The following is a 20989-nucleotide window of genomic DNA, read 5'->3' on the forward strand; positions in this document are numbered from 1 at the left end:
TTCCTGGACTAGAGCTTGAACCCGTGTCCCCTGCATTGGCAGGCGGATTCTTAACCACCGTGCCACCAGGGAAGTCTGCAGCATGTGTCTTTTTGAATTATGGTTTCCTCTGGGTGTATGCCCAGTAGTGGGATTGCTGGGTCGTATGGTAGTTCTATTTTTAGTGTTTTAAGGAACCTCCATACTGTTCTCCATAGTGGCTGTATCAACTTACATTCCCACCAACAGTGCAGGAGGGTTCCCTTTTCTCCACACCCTCTCCAGCATTTACTGTTTGTAGATTTTTTGATGATGGCCATTCTGACCAGTGTGAGGTGATGCCTCATTATAGTTTTGATTTGCATTTCTCTAATAATTAGTGATGTTGAGCATCTTTTCATGGTTGGCCATCTATCTGTATGTCTTCTTTGGAGAAATGTCTACTTAGGTCTTCCGCTCATTTTTTGACTGGGTTATTTGTTTTTTTGATATTGAGCTGCATGAGCTGTTTGTGTATTTTGGAGATTAATCCTTTGTCAGCTGCTTCATTTGCAAATATTTTCTCCCATTCTGAGCGTTGTCTTTTTGTCTTATAGTTTCCTTTGCTGTACAAAAGCTTTTAAGTTTAATTAGGTCCCTTTTGTTTGTTTTTATTCTCATTACTCTAGGCGGTGGGTCAAAAAAGATCTTGCGGGCTTCCCTGGTGGCGCAGTGGTTGAGAGACCGCCTGCCGATGCAGGGGACACGGGTTTGTGCCCCGGTCCGGGAAGATCCCACATGCCGCGGAGCGGCTAGGCCCGTAGCCATGGCCGCTGAGCCTGCGCTCCACAACGGGAGAGGCCACAACAGTGAGAGGCCCGCGTACCGCCAAGAAAAAAAAAAAAAAGATCTTGCTGTGATTTATGTCAAAGAGTGTTCTGCCTATGTTTTTGTTTTTTTAAAAACAATAAGTTTATTTATTTACTTATTTCTTTTTGGCTGCATTGGGGTTTGTTGCTGCACATGGGCTTTCTTTGGTTGCGGTGAGCAGGGGCTACTCTTTGTTGCGGTGTGCAGGCTTCTCATTGCGGTGGCTTTTCTTGTTGTGGAGCACAGGCTCCAGGTGTGCTGGCTCAGTAGTCGTGGCATGCGGGCTCAGTAGACGTGGCTTGCGGGCTCTAGAGCGCAGCCTCATTAGTTGTGGTGCATGGGCTTAGTTGCGGCGCACGGGCTTAGCTGCTCCATGGCATGTGGGATCTTCCTGGACCACGGCTCGAACCCATATCCCCTGCATTGGCAGGCAGATTCTTATGCACCCCCAGGGTAGTCCTCTGCCTATGTTTTCCTCTAAGAGTTTTAAAGTGTCTGGCCTTAAATTTAAGTCTTTAATCCATTTTGAGTTTATTTTTGTGTATGGTGTTAGGGAGTGTTCTAATTTCATTCTTTTCCATGTAGGTGTCCAGTCTTCCCAGCAACACTTATTGAAGAGGCTGTCTTTTCTCCATTCTATATTCTTGCCTCCTTTGTCATAGATTAGGTGGCCATAGGTGTGTGGGTTAGAACAACTTTCTAAGAGATAAAGGCATGGAGCACACTCAGATCTGGTTCAGGGTACTTGCAGAGCATGTGAAAGATAAACTGTAGTAACTGACTACTGATAAAATGTAGTTACTGATGAGAGCAGTCATCATGGCACCCAGGACAATGAGTTCCTGGTAGGCATTTCTGTTAGGCACAACGATCCAGGAACAGACAAGGAATAAGCAGTCCCAAGCTAGTATGGTGACTCCACGGTGTCAGTACCAAGGTTCCCTCCATATTGTCATTCTACCAACTCTAGGGTGTTATTCTCATTTGCATGACTTAAGATATATTTTGTAACATATATAATTTTAAGGAGATGGAACACCACATGTTCTATTTTGTCACCAGCTGTATCCACTTTTTAAAGCAATACATTTTAAATTCAATGAAGCTGGATCTGAGAAGACAATGCCTTAGACATCTCCCATCCCACCCCCACAAAAGCCAAGGTCATCATAACACAGATAACTAATTTCCACACTATTCAACCCTAGGCAACCTAGGGCCCATCTTCCCCACAAAGCACTCACCTGGTCAGTTTAATAGTGTTGTCTAGGGAAGCAGAGAGAAGTAAGCCTTTGGATCGACTGCTGAAAGCCAGTCCACGTATCTGTTTGCCATGCACGGGAATATACTGACTGCTTTTCATGTTGGCAGTACTCAACATCTTAACACCAAAGCCTGCCAAAGATACGAGAGAGTGAAACAGATCACTGAAAGTCAATTTAGGGCAAAGCAAACTACCATTTCAAGTAGGTCCTTTCTTCACCTTTCTTGGCATGTCTCTGGGAAAAAGCTAGTCAAACAAAGAAAATAAAAATTCCCCGGGGTTCTAATTTATCTTAAAAAATACATTCCATCCCAAATATCTATCAATAAGTGAATAATAAACCACTGTATATACATACAATGGAATACTACCCCAAAATAAAAAGAAATGAACTACTGATAGACACAATAATATGGATAATCTTTAAAAAGTTATGTTGAAAAAAGCCAGACAAAAAAAGAGTAACACTGTATGGTTCCATTTATGTACAATTCTAGAAAATATAAACTGATCTATCATGACAGAACGTGGTTGCCTGGGGATGGGGAGAGGAGGGAGGGACAGGTGGATGATGGATTACAAAAGGGCTTGAGCAAACTTTCAGGGTGATAGATATGTTCATTATCTTGACTGTGGCGATGGTTTCAGGAGTGTATACATATATCAACACTCACCAAATGGTACACCACGTTAAGTATGTGCAGTTTATTGCACGTCAATTATACTTTAATAATAAAGCTGTTGGGGGAGAGAGAGAGAGAAAGACACTATTCCACCTGAACCACAGATACTCAAGATGTAGAACAGATAGTGAACAATAAAGAATGGAGATAAGTAATTTCTGTGTCAGGTGGTCAAGATATGTTACATATTTCTGAAACAGAATGAAAACAGATGACATCAAGTATGCTAATCAATGTATACCATTCCAAGAGAGGAAAAGAAAGCCAAAAACTTGTCCTTTTAAATTTGTTACTCTGTTTTCTTACAAGGTTATGATAATACATTTATTTTTACCAAGTATCTATTTTACCTGAGTTATACACAAACAAAATTTGTCAAATCCTAGATTCAAGATCACACTTCTGCTTCACTAGGGGAAAAAGTGAGAGAAAGTTTACTGTGTTTTCTCCTGAAACAGAATTAGGAAAGCCAGAGAAACAAACACAGAAACTACAGGCTTTAAATCAACAAGGGAACATGAGTATTTGCCTAGTTAATCATTAAAGGAAACAAGAGGAAATTAGCATCATCAGTCTATCAGGAAGAGCTAGCTGTGCAGTATGGAATAGACACATTAAGAAATAAAGGAACAGATCACACCCAATTTGGGGAAACAACTGGAAGAAGTAAGTATTTTTCCAATTAATGGGGAAGGTTTTATATGATGATAAATCTTTTTATTAAAATCTAGAATGGGATATAGGAACATTATAAACAATCCTTTTACTTTCCCCTCAATTGGAGCCTCCTGATAGCCTCTCAACTCATAGGTAATATTAGTGAAAAGAGAAATATAAGATAATCTAGGGATTCCACCACCAATCCTATATATACCTAAGTGTGGGGGACGTAGTTTTGAAGCATTTGAATGTAACTTCTAAGTCGGGGGACAAGAAATCAGGCTGAAGCAAAGGGACCTGACAGTTGACAGAAATCATACGCTGAAGACAGCAGGAAAAACATCTACAACACTGGGCATGTGAGATTTGGTTTTCAACATTAAGACAACCTAAAATTAAGCTTGGAAAGCACACAAAAAAGAGAAAAGCAGTATAATATTAATAAAATAATAATGTTCCCAAATTCTTTTATTTGGAATTTGTCAATTTGAACACTACTGAAAATAAGCATTAAATCTTGTTTTAACTTGAATTAGAGCTTGGGGTAGTGTTTTTTCAAATATTTCTAGTCTAAAATGAACCTGTACTTTAGTGGAACGTACAGGCATGATGTTCTTATCCTTGGACAACCCACACTTCTAAGTACATCTTCTCTCACTTTACCATGGTTCAGTATCTCTACCCTTTTGGTGAACAAATTTACAGAATGACGTCAATAGACAGTACAGACATCTTTGCAGTACCCTAAAGTATCTGTATTAACAGGGAAGTGACTAGGAAAAAGTGATTTGGTGGGTTGTGGACAGTGTTCACCTACTAGTGAGTCCTGGATTCTTCAAGAAGGGAGGAGAGAAATAGAGTCCAAAAATGAACATAAAAACAGGTTCTGGGGACTTCCCTGGTGGTGCAGTGGTTAAGAATCCGCCTGCCAACGCAGGCAACACGGGTTTGAACCCTGGTCCGTGAAGATCCCACATGCCGCGGAGCAACTAAGCCTGTGTGCCACAACTACTGAGCCTGCACTCTACAGCCCACAAGCTACAAGTACTGAAGCCTGCGTGCCTAGAGCCCGTGCTCTGCAGCAAGAGAAGCCACTGCATCTCTTAAGCCCATGCACCACGATGAAGAGTAACCCCCTCTCGCCGCAACTAGAGAAAGCCCACGTGCAGTGACGAAGACCCAACGCAGCCAAAAAATAAATAAATAAATGTTCCTTAAAACAAAACAAAAACAAAACCACCTGAGGTTCTGGACTATTCACCTGGAAGGAAGGAGGCCTGAGGAGAAGGCTGTGATACTACCAGGCAGCTCAGAGCATCAGAGTATGTCATGACTCGGCAGTTTCCTGTTTGAGACACTGTGAATGCCTTCTGGAAATGGTACTTGTGTTGGCTCTGGCTGGAGGACAGGCTGCTTAGGAAACGTGCTTGGGAACTCCCGGTCAGCTGTGAAATCTCACTCTGATGCTGCACAATAAGTTTTTTCAAGTCCTAAAACGAAAAAGATTTTGTAAATGTGAAGCTTTTTCGTTTGGTATTCCCCTCATACACAATTCCTTGATCTAATACAAGGATATTTCTTATCCTTTACGAGAAAATGTTAACATGAATCCTAAAGAACTGCTGCAGTTTTCACAATATTTCAACAAGCAATTGAAATAGGGAGAGCATGGAATCATAAAGCACTGAAAGTCCTTAATGGTCATTTTGTCTGAAATTCTCATTTAATTGGTAGATTCAAGGAAGTGAAATGACTTAAACAAGTTTTGATTATCAGGTGGCTGTTCAATTTTTAAATAATTCACACTGCAGTAGAATTCATCATAAAGCATGTATATAAGCCCTAATCAGAAATAAAGAGTTGATCATGTTTACTTCCTGAAAAACCTGGTAAATCCTATTCGTATCTGAGATGAAACTAAATAATATTTAGATGCCTTCTTAATTCCTACTCCAAAAGTTCTTTGGATTAGAGAAGGCAAACTTACCTGAACATGACTGTGAAGCTTAGTGCATTCCTCAGTGAGGACTTGAAGCTGGAGCCGGCACTGTGCCGATTCTAACTCAGCCTTCTTCCTTAGCATCTTCTCCTCTTCTAAGGAACTAGAGGGGGAAAGCCAGCAACAGGTGGAGATTAGAAAGGCTACAGAAGACTTCGCATCAAGATGACATAGTAAATTCATGCTATGATATACACTTTGCTGTAAATATGTCACGATAGTGAATAAAATATAACAAGTGAAAAATCTCTCAAGCCCAGAAACACTACCCAGAAACACTACAGGAAAGTAGCATGCAGGGCTGAACTCATGAGCCTACTGGGGTGGGTCTCAGTGTTGAAGTAGGCAGTGATGACCAGGAATCTGGCTCTTACTAGGGAATGGGGACCTAAAATGCAAAATGAGGGATTACAGCCAAGCTCACTGCTTGAGTTAGAGCCAAATTATAAAAGAGTAAAAATGACCTGTTAAAAGACCAAGGTTATCTACTGGATAAAAAGAAAATAAGGTACTGGTTGTTCATCAGATATTCAAATTAAAGAACACTATAAAAAGAGGCTGGACTTCCCTGGTGGTACAGTGGTTAGGAATCTGTCTGCCAGTGCAGGGGACATGGGTTCGAGCCCTGGTCTGGGAAGATCCCACATGCCACGGAGCAACTAAGCCCATGTGCCACAACTACTGAGCCTGCACTCTAGAGCCCGCATGCCACAACTACTGAAGCCTGCGCTCCACAACAAGAGAAGCCACCGCAGTGAGAAGCCCGCACACCACAACAAAGAGTAGCCCCCACTAGAGAAAGCCCGCGTGCAGCAATGAAGACCCAATGCAGCCAAAAATAAATAAATAAATAAAATTTAAAAAGAGGCTTAAGTTAAAAAGATAGAAAGTATACACTAGGCGAATGTTAAAAAAAAGACTGATTAGAATTAAAAAGGATGAATAGGCGTAAAGAGGAACAATGTGTAATGAAAGGACACATTCACCAGGAATAAAAATCATAAATCTGAATGTTTCAAAATATGAAATGCAAAAAAAGAAATTTCCACTCCAATGAGACAGGAGAGAAAAAAAGATGAAAATTAGAAAGGAAGGGATAAAGTGGCTCTTATAATTCAAGAGAACCCACAAACTATTAGAGTTCAGCAAGGCTGCTGTAGTCAAGATCAAGAAATTAGATCAACAGCATTCCCCATATACCAGATAACTGACTAGTAAATATAACAGAAAAAAATTCATTCGAAATAGCATTCTAACAACAGCAACCTAGGAATAAAGTTAAGGCCTTTAAGAAGCAAAACACAGTTATAAAAGATACAAATGAAACAGGGAATAAGTGAAAGGATATTATATAATATTCACAGCTAGAAAGACTAAATTGAAGTACTGGTGCAGGAATTAACAAACAGACCCCGGAACAACAGAGTAGTCCATTCATAATATAGAAACCTAATTTAGGATAGAGGTAGCAATGGAAATTTATATAGAAAGAACATTTCTATATAAATTTTTATTTATTAATTTAAAATTATTTATTAGTTTTTAAATTATTAATTTTAACAATTAATACAATTGTGGTCATCCATAAAACTAGATTTTAGGTAGACTAAAAACTAGTGTAAAAACTAAAGCTTTTAAAGACATTTAAAAGGGGCTTCCCTGGTGGCACAGTGGTTAAGAATCTGCCTGCCAGTGCAGGGGACATGGGTTCAAGCCCTGGTCCAGGAAGATCCCACATGCCACAGAGCAACTAAGCCCATGCGCCACAACTACTGAGCCCGTTCACCTAGAGCCCGTGCTCAACAAGATAAGGCGCCACAATGAGAAGCCCGTGCACCGGAACGAAGAGTAGCCCTCGCGTGCCACAACTACAGAAAGCCCACACGCAGCAACAAAGACCCAATGCAGCCAAAAGAAAAAATTTATTAAAAAAAAAAAAAAACATTTAAAAGAAGATATTATGTCTCCATGATTGTAATGTAGTAGGGACAAAAACACACAAAACGAGAGACTGATAAATGACTACACTAAAATTAAAAACTTGTGTTCAACAAAAGATACAATAGACAAGTTAAAGAGACAAACCATAAACTAGAAGATGACATTTGCAAGGTATACAACCAACAAAGAGTTGGTATAAGGAAAACAAAGAACTATAAATCAGTAAGAAACAATATATTTTGTTCAATATAAATGAGCAAAATATTTGAGCACAATGTATAGAAAAGTAGGTTCAACCGCAATTGAGGAAAAGCAAATTAAAGTAAATACTACTTCACTCCATGAAACTGGCAAAAATTAAGTCTGATAATATAAAGTAGGTGAGGGTATGAAAAAAAATGAGAAATCTCTTACACTGCTGCTGGTATATACTGGAATAGCCTCTTGGAAGAGCAATTTGACAATATCTAGTAAAGTTGAAATTACACGTACCCTATGATAAAGCAAATCCACTTCTAGACCTAAAGAAACTCACCTATCTCTCTGCAGCATGGCTTATATTAACAAAAACTGGAAACCACCTAACTGTCCACCAATACAAAATACATATAAGTAAACTCTAATTAGAGAAATAAAATATTATATAGAAATTAAAATGAATCAACTAGAGCTACATATATCAACTAGGATATGTGCCTCAGAGTATTAACCAAAAATCAAGTCTTATTAAGTACATCTCTGCACATATCCTTAATCATTTCTTTAGAAAAAATGCCTGAAGCAGAATTACTTTTAGACTTCTGAAGCATATTGCCAAAGGCCTCTCTAAATGTTTGTGCCCATGTACATTTTTACCAGTAATACATGAGCGAACCCACATCCCTGTACTCTCTCAGTGCAGGTTCTTTTTATTTTTTTTGGCTGTGCTGCGAGGCATGTGGGATCTTAGTTCCCTGACCAGGAAGTGAACCTGTGCCCCTTGCAGTGGAAGCGTGCAGTGTTAACCACAGGACCACTAGGGAAGTCCAGTGCAGGTATTTTTAATCTTTAATGTTCTTAGAGCATATTTTATAAGTAGTGTTATTAGCATTTGTTCATGGGCTTCCAAAATCTTGATAATTTCTTGCATTGTACGACAAGTGCAAAGCCTCATTTGTGAGACTTCTTTGCAGAGTACTGTTACAGGAGGGCTTAGGGACACAAGAAACAAAAATTCTCAGTTTTTAAAAAGTATCATTAAGTCTATTCTAGTGACAAGGAGATTGAGACTTGGGAGTGTGTTCTAGATGGCCATGAATTGGCTACAAAGAGTAAGACAGAGGATTCCCTGATTCAGTGTTCACAGTGTTTAGCAGCAGAGGCAGGCAGTAAATGAATCCCTAGGGAAGAATCTGGACAGGCCACAAAAAATCCAGGCTATCTTTCTGATTGGGTCTGCTTCCCAGCCTAGGTGTGAGGTATTACTGTATGGCTAAAGGTTTCTCTATGACCTTTTTATTTTTTTAATTCATTCATTATTTATTTTTGGTTGCATTGGGTCGGTTGCTGTGCGTGGGCTTTCTCTAGCTGTGGTGAGCAGGGGCTACTCTTCCTTGTGGCACGTGGGCCTCTCATTGTGGTGGCTTCTCCTGTTGCAGAACATGGGCTCTAGGCACGCGGGCTTCAGTAGTTGTGACTCGTGGGCTCTAGAGCGCAGGCTCAGTAGTTGTGGCTCATGGGCCCAGTTGCTCCATGGCATGTGGGATCTTCCCGGACCTGGGCTCAAACCCGTGTCCCCCACACTGGCAGGCGGGTTTCTAACCACTGTGCCACCAGGGAAGCCCCAGATCATCATTTTTAATGCTATATGGAGAGCAAACCATGCTTCAGATGATCAGACATGTATCATAAATCACAGTGTTAGATTGCCAATGATCCCCAGAGATCCCCAGTCACAGCCCAAGGAAAGCCTCAGAACCACACTAAGAGTGACTCATACCTTTTCAGAGGTGCATACAAAGAACCAAAAGCGAATATTCCAGCTAGGCAGACTCTTGCCACCTACCTTTTTGTGAGCTCCTGTTCACTAGTGTCCAAAGCTCTCAGGGTTCGGGCATAAAGGACAACGATGTCACTGTGCTTGGCTTTCTTGTTGCACTAAGGAGCCCAATGGGACACAATAAGTGTGGTTCTAGGAATCCTCCTGACTTAACATGTTGACTGTGCACATGCACAGTTCTTAACTATGGTCTTTACCTGAGGACATTTTCGTGCCTGTCCTTTGAGCCACTTAGAAATACACTTATACCCAAAGAGGTGCCCACAGCGCAATGCCGAGAGCCGGTGATCCCCAGCATTGGTCCACTGTTCCAAACATATTGTGCAAGTGTCCGCTTCTTCCTCATCCACAGAAGCAGAAGCTAGAAGAGGATTAGACTTCTGGGGAGACTGCTAGATGGAAACCAGAATACATTCAAATTAGAGAAGATGCAAAATCAGTCTTGAAGAAGATGTGAAACTCTATCAAATTAACAAAAGATACACAAAAATGATACAAACACAATTGAAAATGCCAAAGAAAAACCCCAACACCCATGAATCACTTCCCATTCTTTCCAGAATGCAATCTGGTCAAAGGTAATATAAGCCATGAAAATATTATTACCCTTTGAGCTTATAAAATTCTTGATTTTCTTTCATTCAAATGACAAAAAGGAGCTATATTTATGAAGATATTAAAACAAAACAAATCTAGAAGTGACCCAGTTAAATAACAACAGGGAATATTAAGTTTGTTATACATTGGAAATTAGGTCCATAATCAATTCAAGTAGCTATAAAATACCTGGCTCATGTGAATAAAGAAAAAAAAATACCAGGAAAAAAAGAAAGGATATAAACAACTCACACAAAAATACAAATGGTCGGTAAGTGTTCACTTATAAAGAAATGAAAATTCAAGTAAGAGACCACATTTTTACTTTTTCATCTAATAGATGTCTGATGACACCAAGCACTGAGGGTGAGGGAGAAATGGGCATACTTACATACTGTTGCTGCAAGTAAAACTGGCACAAATTTTCCTGAGGGCAACTTGGCATTATCTATCAAAACTAAAAATACATACATCTTTCCTTTGATATAGCAATCTTTCTGCTAGAAATATATCCCATGAATATAATCACAAATATTTGCCAAGACAATAGTACAAAGATGCTCAGTGCAGCATGATCTTATTACGAAGCAACAGCAACGACAAAGAAATAAAGAAAAAGGGAACAACCATAATGTACATGGCAAGGGAAGAGTTAACTAAAAATGTATTCCTATGTAAAAACACTGTGCAGCTATTACTACCAATAAGAATGAGATTCAATTTTATGTACTGACACTAAAAGGCTCTCCAAAATGCAGTAAGTTGGGGGAAAAGGAACCAGTCCCAGAACAGGATATTATATAATCCCTCTTGTGTGAATTTTAAGATAGAACATTTAAGTGAATTCAGTAAAGTTGAAGGATACAAAATTCATCTACAGAAATCTGTTGCATTTCTACACACTAAAAATGAACTATCAGAAAGAGAAATTAAGAAAATAATCCCATTTGTGAACTACATCAAAAAGAACAAAATACTTAGAAATAAATCTAACTGAAGAGGTAAAAGACCTGTACTCTGAAAATTATAAGACACTGATGAAAGAAACTGAAGACAACACAAACAAATGTAAAGATATACTATGCTCATGGATTGGAAAAATTAACACTGTTAAAATAATCATATCCCCGCCAGGTAATCTATAGATTCAATGCAATCCCTGTCAAAATATGAATAACATTTTTCACAGAACTAGAATAAACAATTCTAAAATTTGTATGGAAACACAAAACTCCAAATAGCCAAAGCAATCTCAAGAAAGAGGAACAAAGTTGGAAACATTACACTCCCTGATTTCAAACTATACTACAAAACTACAGTAATCAAAACAGTATGGTACTATCACATAAGTGGACATATAGATCAATGGAACAGAACAGAGAGCCCAGAAATAAAGCCACACTTATATGGGCAATTAATTTACGAACAAAAGAGGCAAGAATAGACAATGGGGAAAAGACAGCCTCTTCAATAAATGGTGTTGGGAAATCTGGACAACTACATGCAAAAAAATCAAACTGGACTACTTTCTCACATCATATACAAAAGTAACCTCAAAATGGACTGAAGGGCTTCCCTGGTGGCGCAGTGGTTGAGAGTCCGCCTGCCGATGCAGGGGACACGGGTTCGTGCCCCGGTCCGGGAAGATCCCACATGCCGTGCAGCGGCTGGGCCCGTGAGCCATGGCCGCTGAGCCTGCGCGTCCGGAGCCTGTGCTCCGCAACGGGAGAGGCCACAACAGTGAGAGGCCCGCGTACCGCAAAAAAAAAAAAAAAAAAAAAAAAAAAAAAAAAAACAAACAAAAAAAATGGACTGAAGATTTAAATATAAGACCTGAAACCATAAAATTTCTAGAAGAAAACACAGGCAATAGGCTCTTTGACATCAGTCCTAGCAGTATTTTTTTTGAATATGTCTCCTCAGGCAAGGGAAGCAAGCAAAAATAAACAAACAGGACTACATCAAACTAAAGTTTTTGCACAGCAAAGGAAATTATCAACAAAATGAACAGGCAGCCTACCGAATTGGAGAAGGTATTAACAAAAGATATATTTGATAATATCCAAAATAAACAAAGAGCTCATACAACTCAACAGCAAAAAAACCACCTGATTAAAAATGGGCAATAGGGGCTTCCCTGGTGGTGCAGCGGTTGAGAGTCCGCCTGCCAATGCAGGGGACACGGGTTCATTCCCCGGTCCGGGAAGATCCCACATGCCGTGGAGCAGCTGGGCCCGTGAGCCATGGCCCCTGGGCCTGCGCGTCCGGAGCCTGTGCTCCGCAACGGGAGAGGCCACAACAGTGAGAGGCCCGCATACCGCAAAAAAAAAAAAAAAAAAAAAAAAAGGGCAAAAGACACGAACAGACATTTTCCCAAAGAAACAGCCAACAGACACATAAAAAGAAAAGATGCTCAGCATGACTAATTATAAGGGAAATGCAAATTAAAACCACAAAGAGATACCACCTTATATCCATCAGAATGGCTATCATCAAAAAGACAACAAATAACAAGCATTGGCGAGGATGTGGAGAAAAAGGAACACTCATGCACTGTTGGTGGGAATGTAAATTGGTGCACCCACTATAGGAAACAGTATGGAGTGTGGACAAATAGCATATAATCTCACTTACATGTGGAATCTGAAAAATAAAACAAAACAAAAAAACCCAGACTAAGAGACACAGAGAATAAATGGGTGAGTGCCAGAGGGAAGGGGAGTGGGCTATGGCAAAATAGGTGAACGGGATTAAGAGGTACTAACCTCCAGTTATAAAATAATAAACCATGGGGATGTAATACATAGCATGAAAAATGTGGTCAATAATATTGTAATAACTTTATATGGGGATAGATGGTTACTAAACTTATTGTGGTGATCACTTCATAATGTATGCAAATGTCAAGTCACTTTGCAGTACACTTGAAACTAACATAATACTGTACATCAACTATATTTCAATAAATAAAGAAACAACATTTATACACATAAGTAAATTTATATGAGAGTAACTTTTCTAGAGAGAATGAATAAAAATAGAAACTTGCAAAAAGTGAATCAATGATGTTTTGGAACTGGCAGGGTCCATAGTTGGTATAAATAAGTCTCATATTGAGGACAGTGATATCTGTAATTTTTAAAAATAAAAACTGTTTATCTCATAGCAATCTTTCTGCCATACAGTTCATAAACTGCATTCATATCTACTACTTAAACTGATACTTAACCTTCTTAGGTGGACAGGACAAGTTCTCCTCACATCTTCCCCTACTCCATGTTTTTAAACCTAAGGGGAGGTAGTCACACAAATAATGAGTAACTTGTATAGGATCTACACCTGGACCCCCTGCCTACAAAGTCTGTGGGTTTTCTACTTTAATCTGCAGCTGCCTTTTTAAATGTAAATAGAAACCTCTCATTTAAAAGGATGTTCATATTACCTGTTTGGGGAGAGTCTCTCCTCCACCAATACATGTAACTTCTTGCTCTGTTGAGATATCTCCGAGTTGCTCTGCCAAGTCGTTACCTCCTAGTTGCTCTGCCAAGTCGTTTCCAGAAATGATGGGATAGGTAATATATAAAAGAAGATATAAGTCAGGTATGAGGCTAGCAGGAGAGCCTGACTCACCACAGCTTTCCATTTCTAATTGATACTGTTGATGTAAAAGGAATGACAATTTCCCCAAGTAGCATCAATGAATCCTTTTTTTTTTCGCTGTGCAGCACGTGGGATCTTAGTTTCCTGACTGCGGACTGAACCCAAGCCTCCTGCAGTGGAAGCATGGAGTCCCCACCACTGGACCGCCAAGGAAGTCCCAATGAATTAATTTTTAAATGTAGACAGAATAGTAAACTAACCCACAAGTACCCATCACCCAATTTCAAAAATAATATTTTTCCAATCTTGTTCCAAATAAGCCCCCATTCCCTTTATTTTCTTTCCTAATAACAAACCCTAAAATGTGGTTTCACTTGTAAAAACTTTTGTAATACTCACTGATAAGGACTTTTTTTTTTTTACATAAACACTATACCTAACAAAATTAACAATACTATATCTAACAAAGTTAACAATAATCCTTTAATACCATCCCAGGCACCCAGTTTGTACTCAAAATTTCCCAGTTGTTGTTTTGTGGCCACATAGTGAGGCATGCAGGATCTTCCCCAACCAGGGAACAAACCCATGCCCCGCGTAGAGCCTTAACCACTGGACCACCAGGGAAGTCCCTCCCAATTGCTTTACAGTTGCTCTTTACAATAGATTTATTCCAATCAGGATCCAAACAAGATCTTCAAACAGTGAGCTTGGATTGTTATGTCTCTTAAGTCTTTTTCATTTATAACAATTCTCCTTCACTTATTTCTATCCCCTCCTTGTCACTGATTTGTTGAGGGAGATTTGGTCATTTGTCTTATGAAATGTCCTACATCCTGGATTTGGCTGATTGCTTCCCGTGGTATTCCTTACTTACTGCTTCACTGCCTGCCTTTCCTATAAACTGGCCGTTAGACCTAGATGATTTTGTAGATTGAATTCTGTTTTTTGGAAAGAGGAAGGGCAGCAAGAAACTTAGGTTTTGTGCTTCTGATAGCAGTACACCAGGAGGCTTATACTGGGTTCAGGTGATGTCAGTCTGACCCCTAGACTATCTGGTTCCTCAACAACCTTTCACAGCTTCCATTAATGGTCAAGATAGTAATCTTAATTTTTAGTTATTTTTCTTTTTGAGGCTCAAATTGTTCCATTGTAAGCCAGAAAGAATCCCTTCAAATTGGCTCTTTAAAAAAAAATCTTTTTATTGAACTGTAATATGCATACAGAAAAGTGTACCATAAATATTTTCAGTGAATTTTCACAAACTGAACTATAAACCAGAACATCACCAACAACCCTAAGAGTGGCCCTTATACCCTTATGTCCTCCTTTTATCTTGGGTGACAGGCAGGGAGGTGACCTTGCCCCCCAAAAGTAACTACTTTACTAAATTTTAACACCATCGACTGGTTTTGCCTGTTTTTGTATATAAATGGCATCTGAGTTACCCACTTTCTGCTACTTCTGTTTGACATTCTTTGCAAGGTTTTTCCATACTAATGTGTGGAGTTGTAGTTCATTTTCACTTCTGTGTTTTACTGCGTAAAAATATAACATTTATTTATCCATTCTACTGCTAATGGGTTTGTGGATAGTTTTCAGTTTTTTCCTATTACAAACAGTGTTATTACATTCTTATACATGTCGTTCATGAACACATGTACTCACTTCCTTGGCTATATACCTAAAAGTGAAATTGTTGAGCCACTGGTTCTATATACATATAGTGAGTGTATAACAATACTAGCAAAATGTTTGTACCAATTTACATTTTGATATAAAAGAGGACATCAAAATCATAAAATGTGGGGGAGGAGAGTAAGAAAATGTAGATTAAAAAAAAAAATTTCCTTAAATGTATTTGAGCCCATATGACTACCAGTCTAAGGCAAGCAGATATAGGAAAGGGTTACTATACTTGAAAAACAGGGTAACCACAAATTAAAAACATACACAAAAACCAAAAAGAAGAGAACATAAGTATAATACAAAAGATAATCGGGGGAAGGGATAAATTGGGAGACTGGGATTGACAAATACACACTACTATATATAAAACAGATAACTAATAAGAACCTACTGCATAGCACAGGGTACTCTACTCAGTACTCTGTAATGACCTATATGGGAACAGAATCTAAAAAAGAGTGGATATATGTATATGTATAACTGATTGACTTTGCTGTACAGCAGAAACTAACACAACATTGTAAATCAGCTATACTCCAATAAAAACTAATAATAAGAAGAATCAAACCACAAAAGGAAAAACAAAAAGAAAAAAAGGGAAAAAGAAGAAATATAAAATCAATGGGAAAACAAGGTTTAAAATGGCACTAAATACATACCTATCAATAATTACCTTAAGGACTCCCCTGATGGTGCAGTAGTTAAGAATCCGCCTGCCAACACAGGGGACATGGGTTTGATCCCTGGTCTAGGAAGCTCCCACATGCCACAGAGCAACTAAACCCATGTGCCACAACTACTGAGCACATGTGCTGCAACTACTGAAGCCTGCGCGTCTAGAGCCCATGCTCCACAAGAGAAGCCACTGCAAGGAGAAGCCTGTGCATGGCAACAAAGAGTAGCCCCCGCTTGCTGCAACTAGAGAAAGCCCGTGCACAGCAATGAAGACCCAACACAGCCAAAAATATAATAATAATAATAAAGATACATTTTTTTAATTAAAAAAATTGAGAAAATAATAAAGAAACTGTAACATTAAAAAATAAATAAATAGGGGGCTTCCCTGGTGGCGCAGTGGTTGAGGGTCCGCCTGCCGATGCAGGGGACACGGGTTTGTGCCCCGGTCCGGGAGGATCCCACGTGCCGCGGAGCGGCTGGGCCCGTGAGCCATGGCCGCTGGGCCTGCGCATCGGAGCCTGTGCTCCGCAACGGGAGAGGCCACAGCAGTGAGAGGCCCGTGTACCGCAAAATAAACAAACAAACAAACAAATAAATAAATAAATCGTATATTTCTTTAAAAAAAAATTACTTTAAATGTCAATGGACTAAATGCTCCAATCAAAAGACACAGAGTGGCAGACTGGATAGAAACAACAAAAGCCTACAATATGCTGCCTACAAGAGACCCACTTTAGGGCAAAGCACACATACAGATTGAAAGTGAGGGGATGGAAAAAGATATATGGTGCTAACAGAAATGATAAGAAAGTGGGGGTTGCAATACTCATATCAGACAAAATAGACTTTAAGAAAAAGGCCATAAGGAAAGATAAAGGACACTATATAATGATAAAAGGATCAACACAAGAAGAGGATTTTAACTCATCAACATATATGCACCTAATATAGAAGCATCAAAATACATAAAACACAATTAACAGACATAAAGGGAGAGACTGACAGGAATACAATAATAGTAGGAGACTTTAACACCCCACTCACATCAATGGACGGATCTTCTAGACTGAAAATCAATACAGCAAACAGAGATCCTAAATGATACAACAGAACTGTTAGACTTAATTGATATTTTTAGAAATTATCTCAAGCATCTTTTGTGACCACGACAGCATGAAACTAGAAATCAACCACAGAAAAAGAAATGAGAAAAAAACGATTACATGGAAACTAAACAACATGCTACTAAAAAACCAATGGGTCAATGATGAAATCAAACAGGAAATTAAAAAATACCTTGAGACAAATGACAATGAAAACACAACCATACAAAATCTATGGGACGCAGCAAAAGCAGTTCTTACAGAGAAGTTCAAGCGATACATGCCTTCCTCAAAAAACAAGAACATGTTTTTTGTCATAAACATGTCTGTTTATGACAAACTCACAGACAATATAATACTCAATGGTGAAAAGCTGAAAGCATTCCTGCTAAAATCTGGAACAAGACAAGGATGCCCACTCTCACCACTTCTATTCAACATAGTACTGGAAGTCCTAGCCACAGCAATCAGACAAGAAAAAGAAATAAAAGGTATCCAAATTGGAAGGGAAGAGGTAAAACTGTCATTATATGCACATAATATGATACTATATATATAAAATCTTAAGGACTCCACACAAAAACTACTAGAACTGATAAAGGAATTCAGCAAGGTAGCAGGATACAAGATTAACATACAGAAATCAGTTGCATTTTACACTAACAATGAAGTATCAGAAAGGGGACATAAAAATACAATACCTTTTAAAAATCACACCCGCAAGGGACTTCCCTGGCAGTCCAATGGTTAAGACTCCGCACTTCCACTGCATGGGGCATGAGTTCAATCCCCGGTCAGGGAACTAAGATCCCGCATGCTGTGTGGCCAAAAAGAAGAAAGAAAAAAATCACACCCCCCAAAATAAAATATTTAGAAATAAACCTGACTAAGGAGGAAAAAGACTTATTCACTGAGAACTATAAAACATTAATAAAGGAAACTGAAGATGATTCAAAGAAATGGAAAGATATCCCATGCTCTTGGACTGGAAGAATTAATACTGCTAAAATGGCCATACTACCCAAAGCAGCCTACAGATTTAATGCAATCCCTATCAAATTACCCATGACATTTTTCACAGCACTAGAACAAATAATCCTAAAATTTATATGGAACCATAAAAGACCCAGAATTGCCAAAGCAATCCTGAAAAAAAAGAATGAAGCAGGAGGCATAACCCTCCCAGACTTCAGACAATACCACAAAGCTACAGTAATCAAAACAGCATGGTATTGGCACAAAAACAGACATATGGATCAATGGAACAGAAAATAGAGCCCACAAATAAACCCACACACCTACAGTCAATTAATCTTCAACAAAGGAGGCAAGAATATACAATGGGAAAAAGACAGTCTCTTTAGCAAGTGGTGTTGGGAAAGTTGGACAGCCATATGTAAATAAATGAAGTTAGAACACACCTTCTCACCATACACTAAAATAAATTCAAAATGGCTCAAAGACTTAAAGATAAAACATGACACCATAAAACTCCTAAGAAGAGATCATAGGCAAAACAAATCATACCAATGTTTTCTTAGGTCAGTCTCCCAAAGCAATAGAAATAAAAACAAAACTAAATAAATGGGACCCAATCAAACTTACAAGCTTTTGTACAGCAAAGGAAACCATAAGCAAAATGAAAAGACAACCTACAGAATGGGAGAAAATATCTGCAAAAGATGCGACTGACATGGGCTTAATTTCCAAAATACACAAACAGCTCATACAACTCAACAACAAAAAAACAACCCAATCAAAAAATGGGCAGAGTAAGTCAGAAAGAGAAAGACAAATACCGTATGCTAACACATATATATGGAATTTAAGGGGAAAAAAAAATGTCACGAAGAACCTAGGGGTAAGACAGGAATAAAGACACAGACCTACTAGAGAATGGACTTGAGGATATGGGGAGGGGGAAGGGTAAGCTGTGACAAAGCGAGAGAGAGGCATGGACATATAAACACTACCAAATGTAAGGTAGATAGCTAGTGGGAAGCAGCCACATAGCACAGGGAGATCAGCTCGGTGCTTTGTGACCGCGTGGAGGGGTGGGATAGGGAGGGTGGGAGGGAGGGAGACACAAGAGGGAAGAGATATGGGAACATATGTATATGTATAACTGATTCACTTTGTTATAAAGCAAAAACTAACACACCATTGTAAAGCAATTATACTCTAATAAAGAAGTAAAAATAAAAAAAAGATACAAGGAAATAAAAATTTTAAATAAAAATTACTCAACCCCCTCCCCCCCAAAAAAATAGAACTCAGGCCTACCGGAACTACTGAATCACAATCTGCACTTTTACAATCTCCCCAGTGTACTTGTGTACCCATGAATAGTTGAAAGGTACATTTCTACCTCGACATGTCTTTTCTGTCTGAGAAATACACACATTTTATCCAATTTGATATAAATAAAACACTCAAAAATGCAAAGAAAAAAAAAAGGGCAGAAGAGGGACCTCCCTGGTGGCGCAGTGGTTAAGGATCCGCCTACCAATGCAGGGGACACGGATTTGATCCCTGGTCTGGAAGGATCCCACATACCACGGAGCAACTAAGCCCACGTGCCACAACTACTGAAGCCCGCACGCCTAGAGCCCATTCTCAGCAACGAGAAGCCACCGCAACGAGAAGCCCAGGCACCGCAACAAGAGAAAGCCCACGTGCAGCAACAAAGACCCAACACAGCCAAAAATAAATAAATAGATAAATAAATATCCTATGATAAACCATAATGGAAAAGAATATATAAAAAAAGAATATACATATATATATGTATAACTGAATCTCTTTGCTGTACAGCAGAAACTAACACAACATTGTAAATCAACTATGCTTCAATAAAAAAATAAATAAAGTGAACCTCTTACAAGCAGAATTAAAAAAAAAAATTTACACTCCCACCAGTACTCTATGAGAGGTCTGGTTGCTTTATATCCTTCCCAATACTTGATATTGTCAGTCTTTTAAATTTTAGCTGTTGCGGTGGGTGCATATCAGTTACCACACTGTGGTTTTAATCTGTATTTCCCTGATGACTAATCAAATCTCTGTATATATTTATTGGACATTTAGCTATCTTGTTTTGGAAATACCTTTGCAAATCTTCGGCCCATTTTTCTATAAGGTTGTAGAAGTTATTTATGTATTCTAGATATAAGCCCTTTTCTGGATATATGTATTATGAATGTTTTCTCTAGTCAGTGGGTTGCCATCTTACTCTTTTAATGATGTCTTTTTTTTTTTTGGCTGTGTTGGGTCTTTGTTTCGTGCGAGGGCTTTCTCTAGTTGCGGCAAGTGGGGGCCACTCTTCATCGTGGTGCGAGGGTCACTCTTCATCACAGTGCGCGGGCCTTTCACTATCATGGCCTCTCTTGTTGCGGGGCACAGGCTCCACATGCGCAGGCTCAGTAGCTGTGGCTCACGGGCCTAGTTGCTCCACGGCATGTGGAATCTTCCTGGACCAGGGATTGAACCCGTGTCCCCTGCACTGGCAGGTGGATTGTTAACCACTGTGCCACCAGGGAAGCCCTGGACATTTCTGATTGCAGCACATCAAGAGGCACATAAAATCTGGTGGTTTCACTTTCTGAAATGCTAAGATTGATCAGTGGGTTCAGGTGGTGTCAGCCTGGTCCCTCTATTAAAAAGACTCCCACCAACCTTCCAATCTAATGGTTTGAAGAGTCACTGATGATCTTTGACTAGATACATCAATGCATTAGGAGTCATAAAATGATAATTTTCCCCCCTATCATTCATGGTACAATTACTAGCTGGAATTTTTCTATTAAAAAAAACTTCTTAGGGGGTGGGTGGAAGGGAAGAATAGGCAGAGCATAGAGAATCTTTAGGGCACTGAAAATACTGTATATGATATTATAATGATGGATGTAT

The 20989-nt window shown here is 39.1% G+C and overlaps 1 protein-coding gene across 4 annotated transcripts in view; it reads right to left on the minus strand.

Annotated features, from left to right (window-relative positions):
- The window catches only part of RFWD3 (ring finger and WD repeat domain 3), a 44138-nt gene that overhangs the window by 9211 nt on the left and 13938 nt on the right, over positions 1-20989 (minus strand). For 3 of the 4 annotated variants that reach the window (XM_070044145.1, XM_030863362.2, XM_060288617.2), the window contains exons 4-9: positions 13453-13550; positions 9611-9805; positions 9420-9511; positions 5423-5537; positions 4697-4925; positions 2073-2223 (exon numbers count right to left, since the gene is read on the minus strand). In XM_070044145.1, coding sequence (XP_069900246.1) covers positions 2073-2223; positions 4697-4925; positions 5423-5537; positions 9420-9511; positions 9611-9805; positions 13453-13550 — 880 coding nt within the window. The remainder of the gene's footprint in view (positions 1-2072; positions 2224-4696; positions 4926-5422; positions 5538-9419; positions 9512-9610; positions 9806-13452; positions 13551-20989) is intronic. The other variant, XM_060288616.1, reaches the window with a different exon arrangement.

This window comes from Globicephala melas, chromosome 19, assembly GCF_963455315.2.
Source record: "Globicephala melas chromosome 19, mGloMel1.2, whole genome shotgun sequence".
Taxonomy (NCBI): domain Eukaryota; kingdom Metazoa; phylum Chordata; class Mammalia; order Artiodactyla; family Delphinidae; genus Globicephala; species Globicephala melas.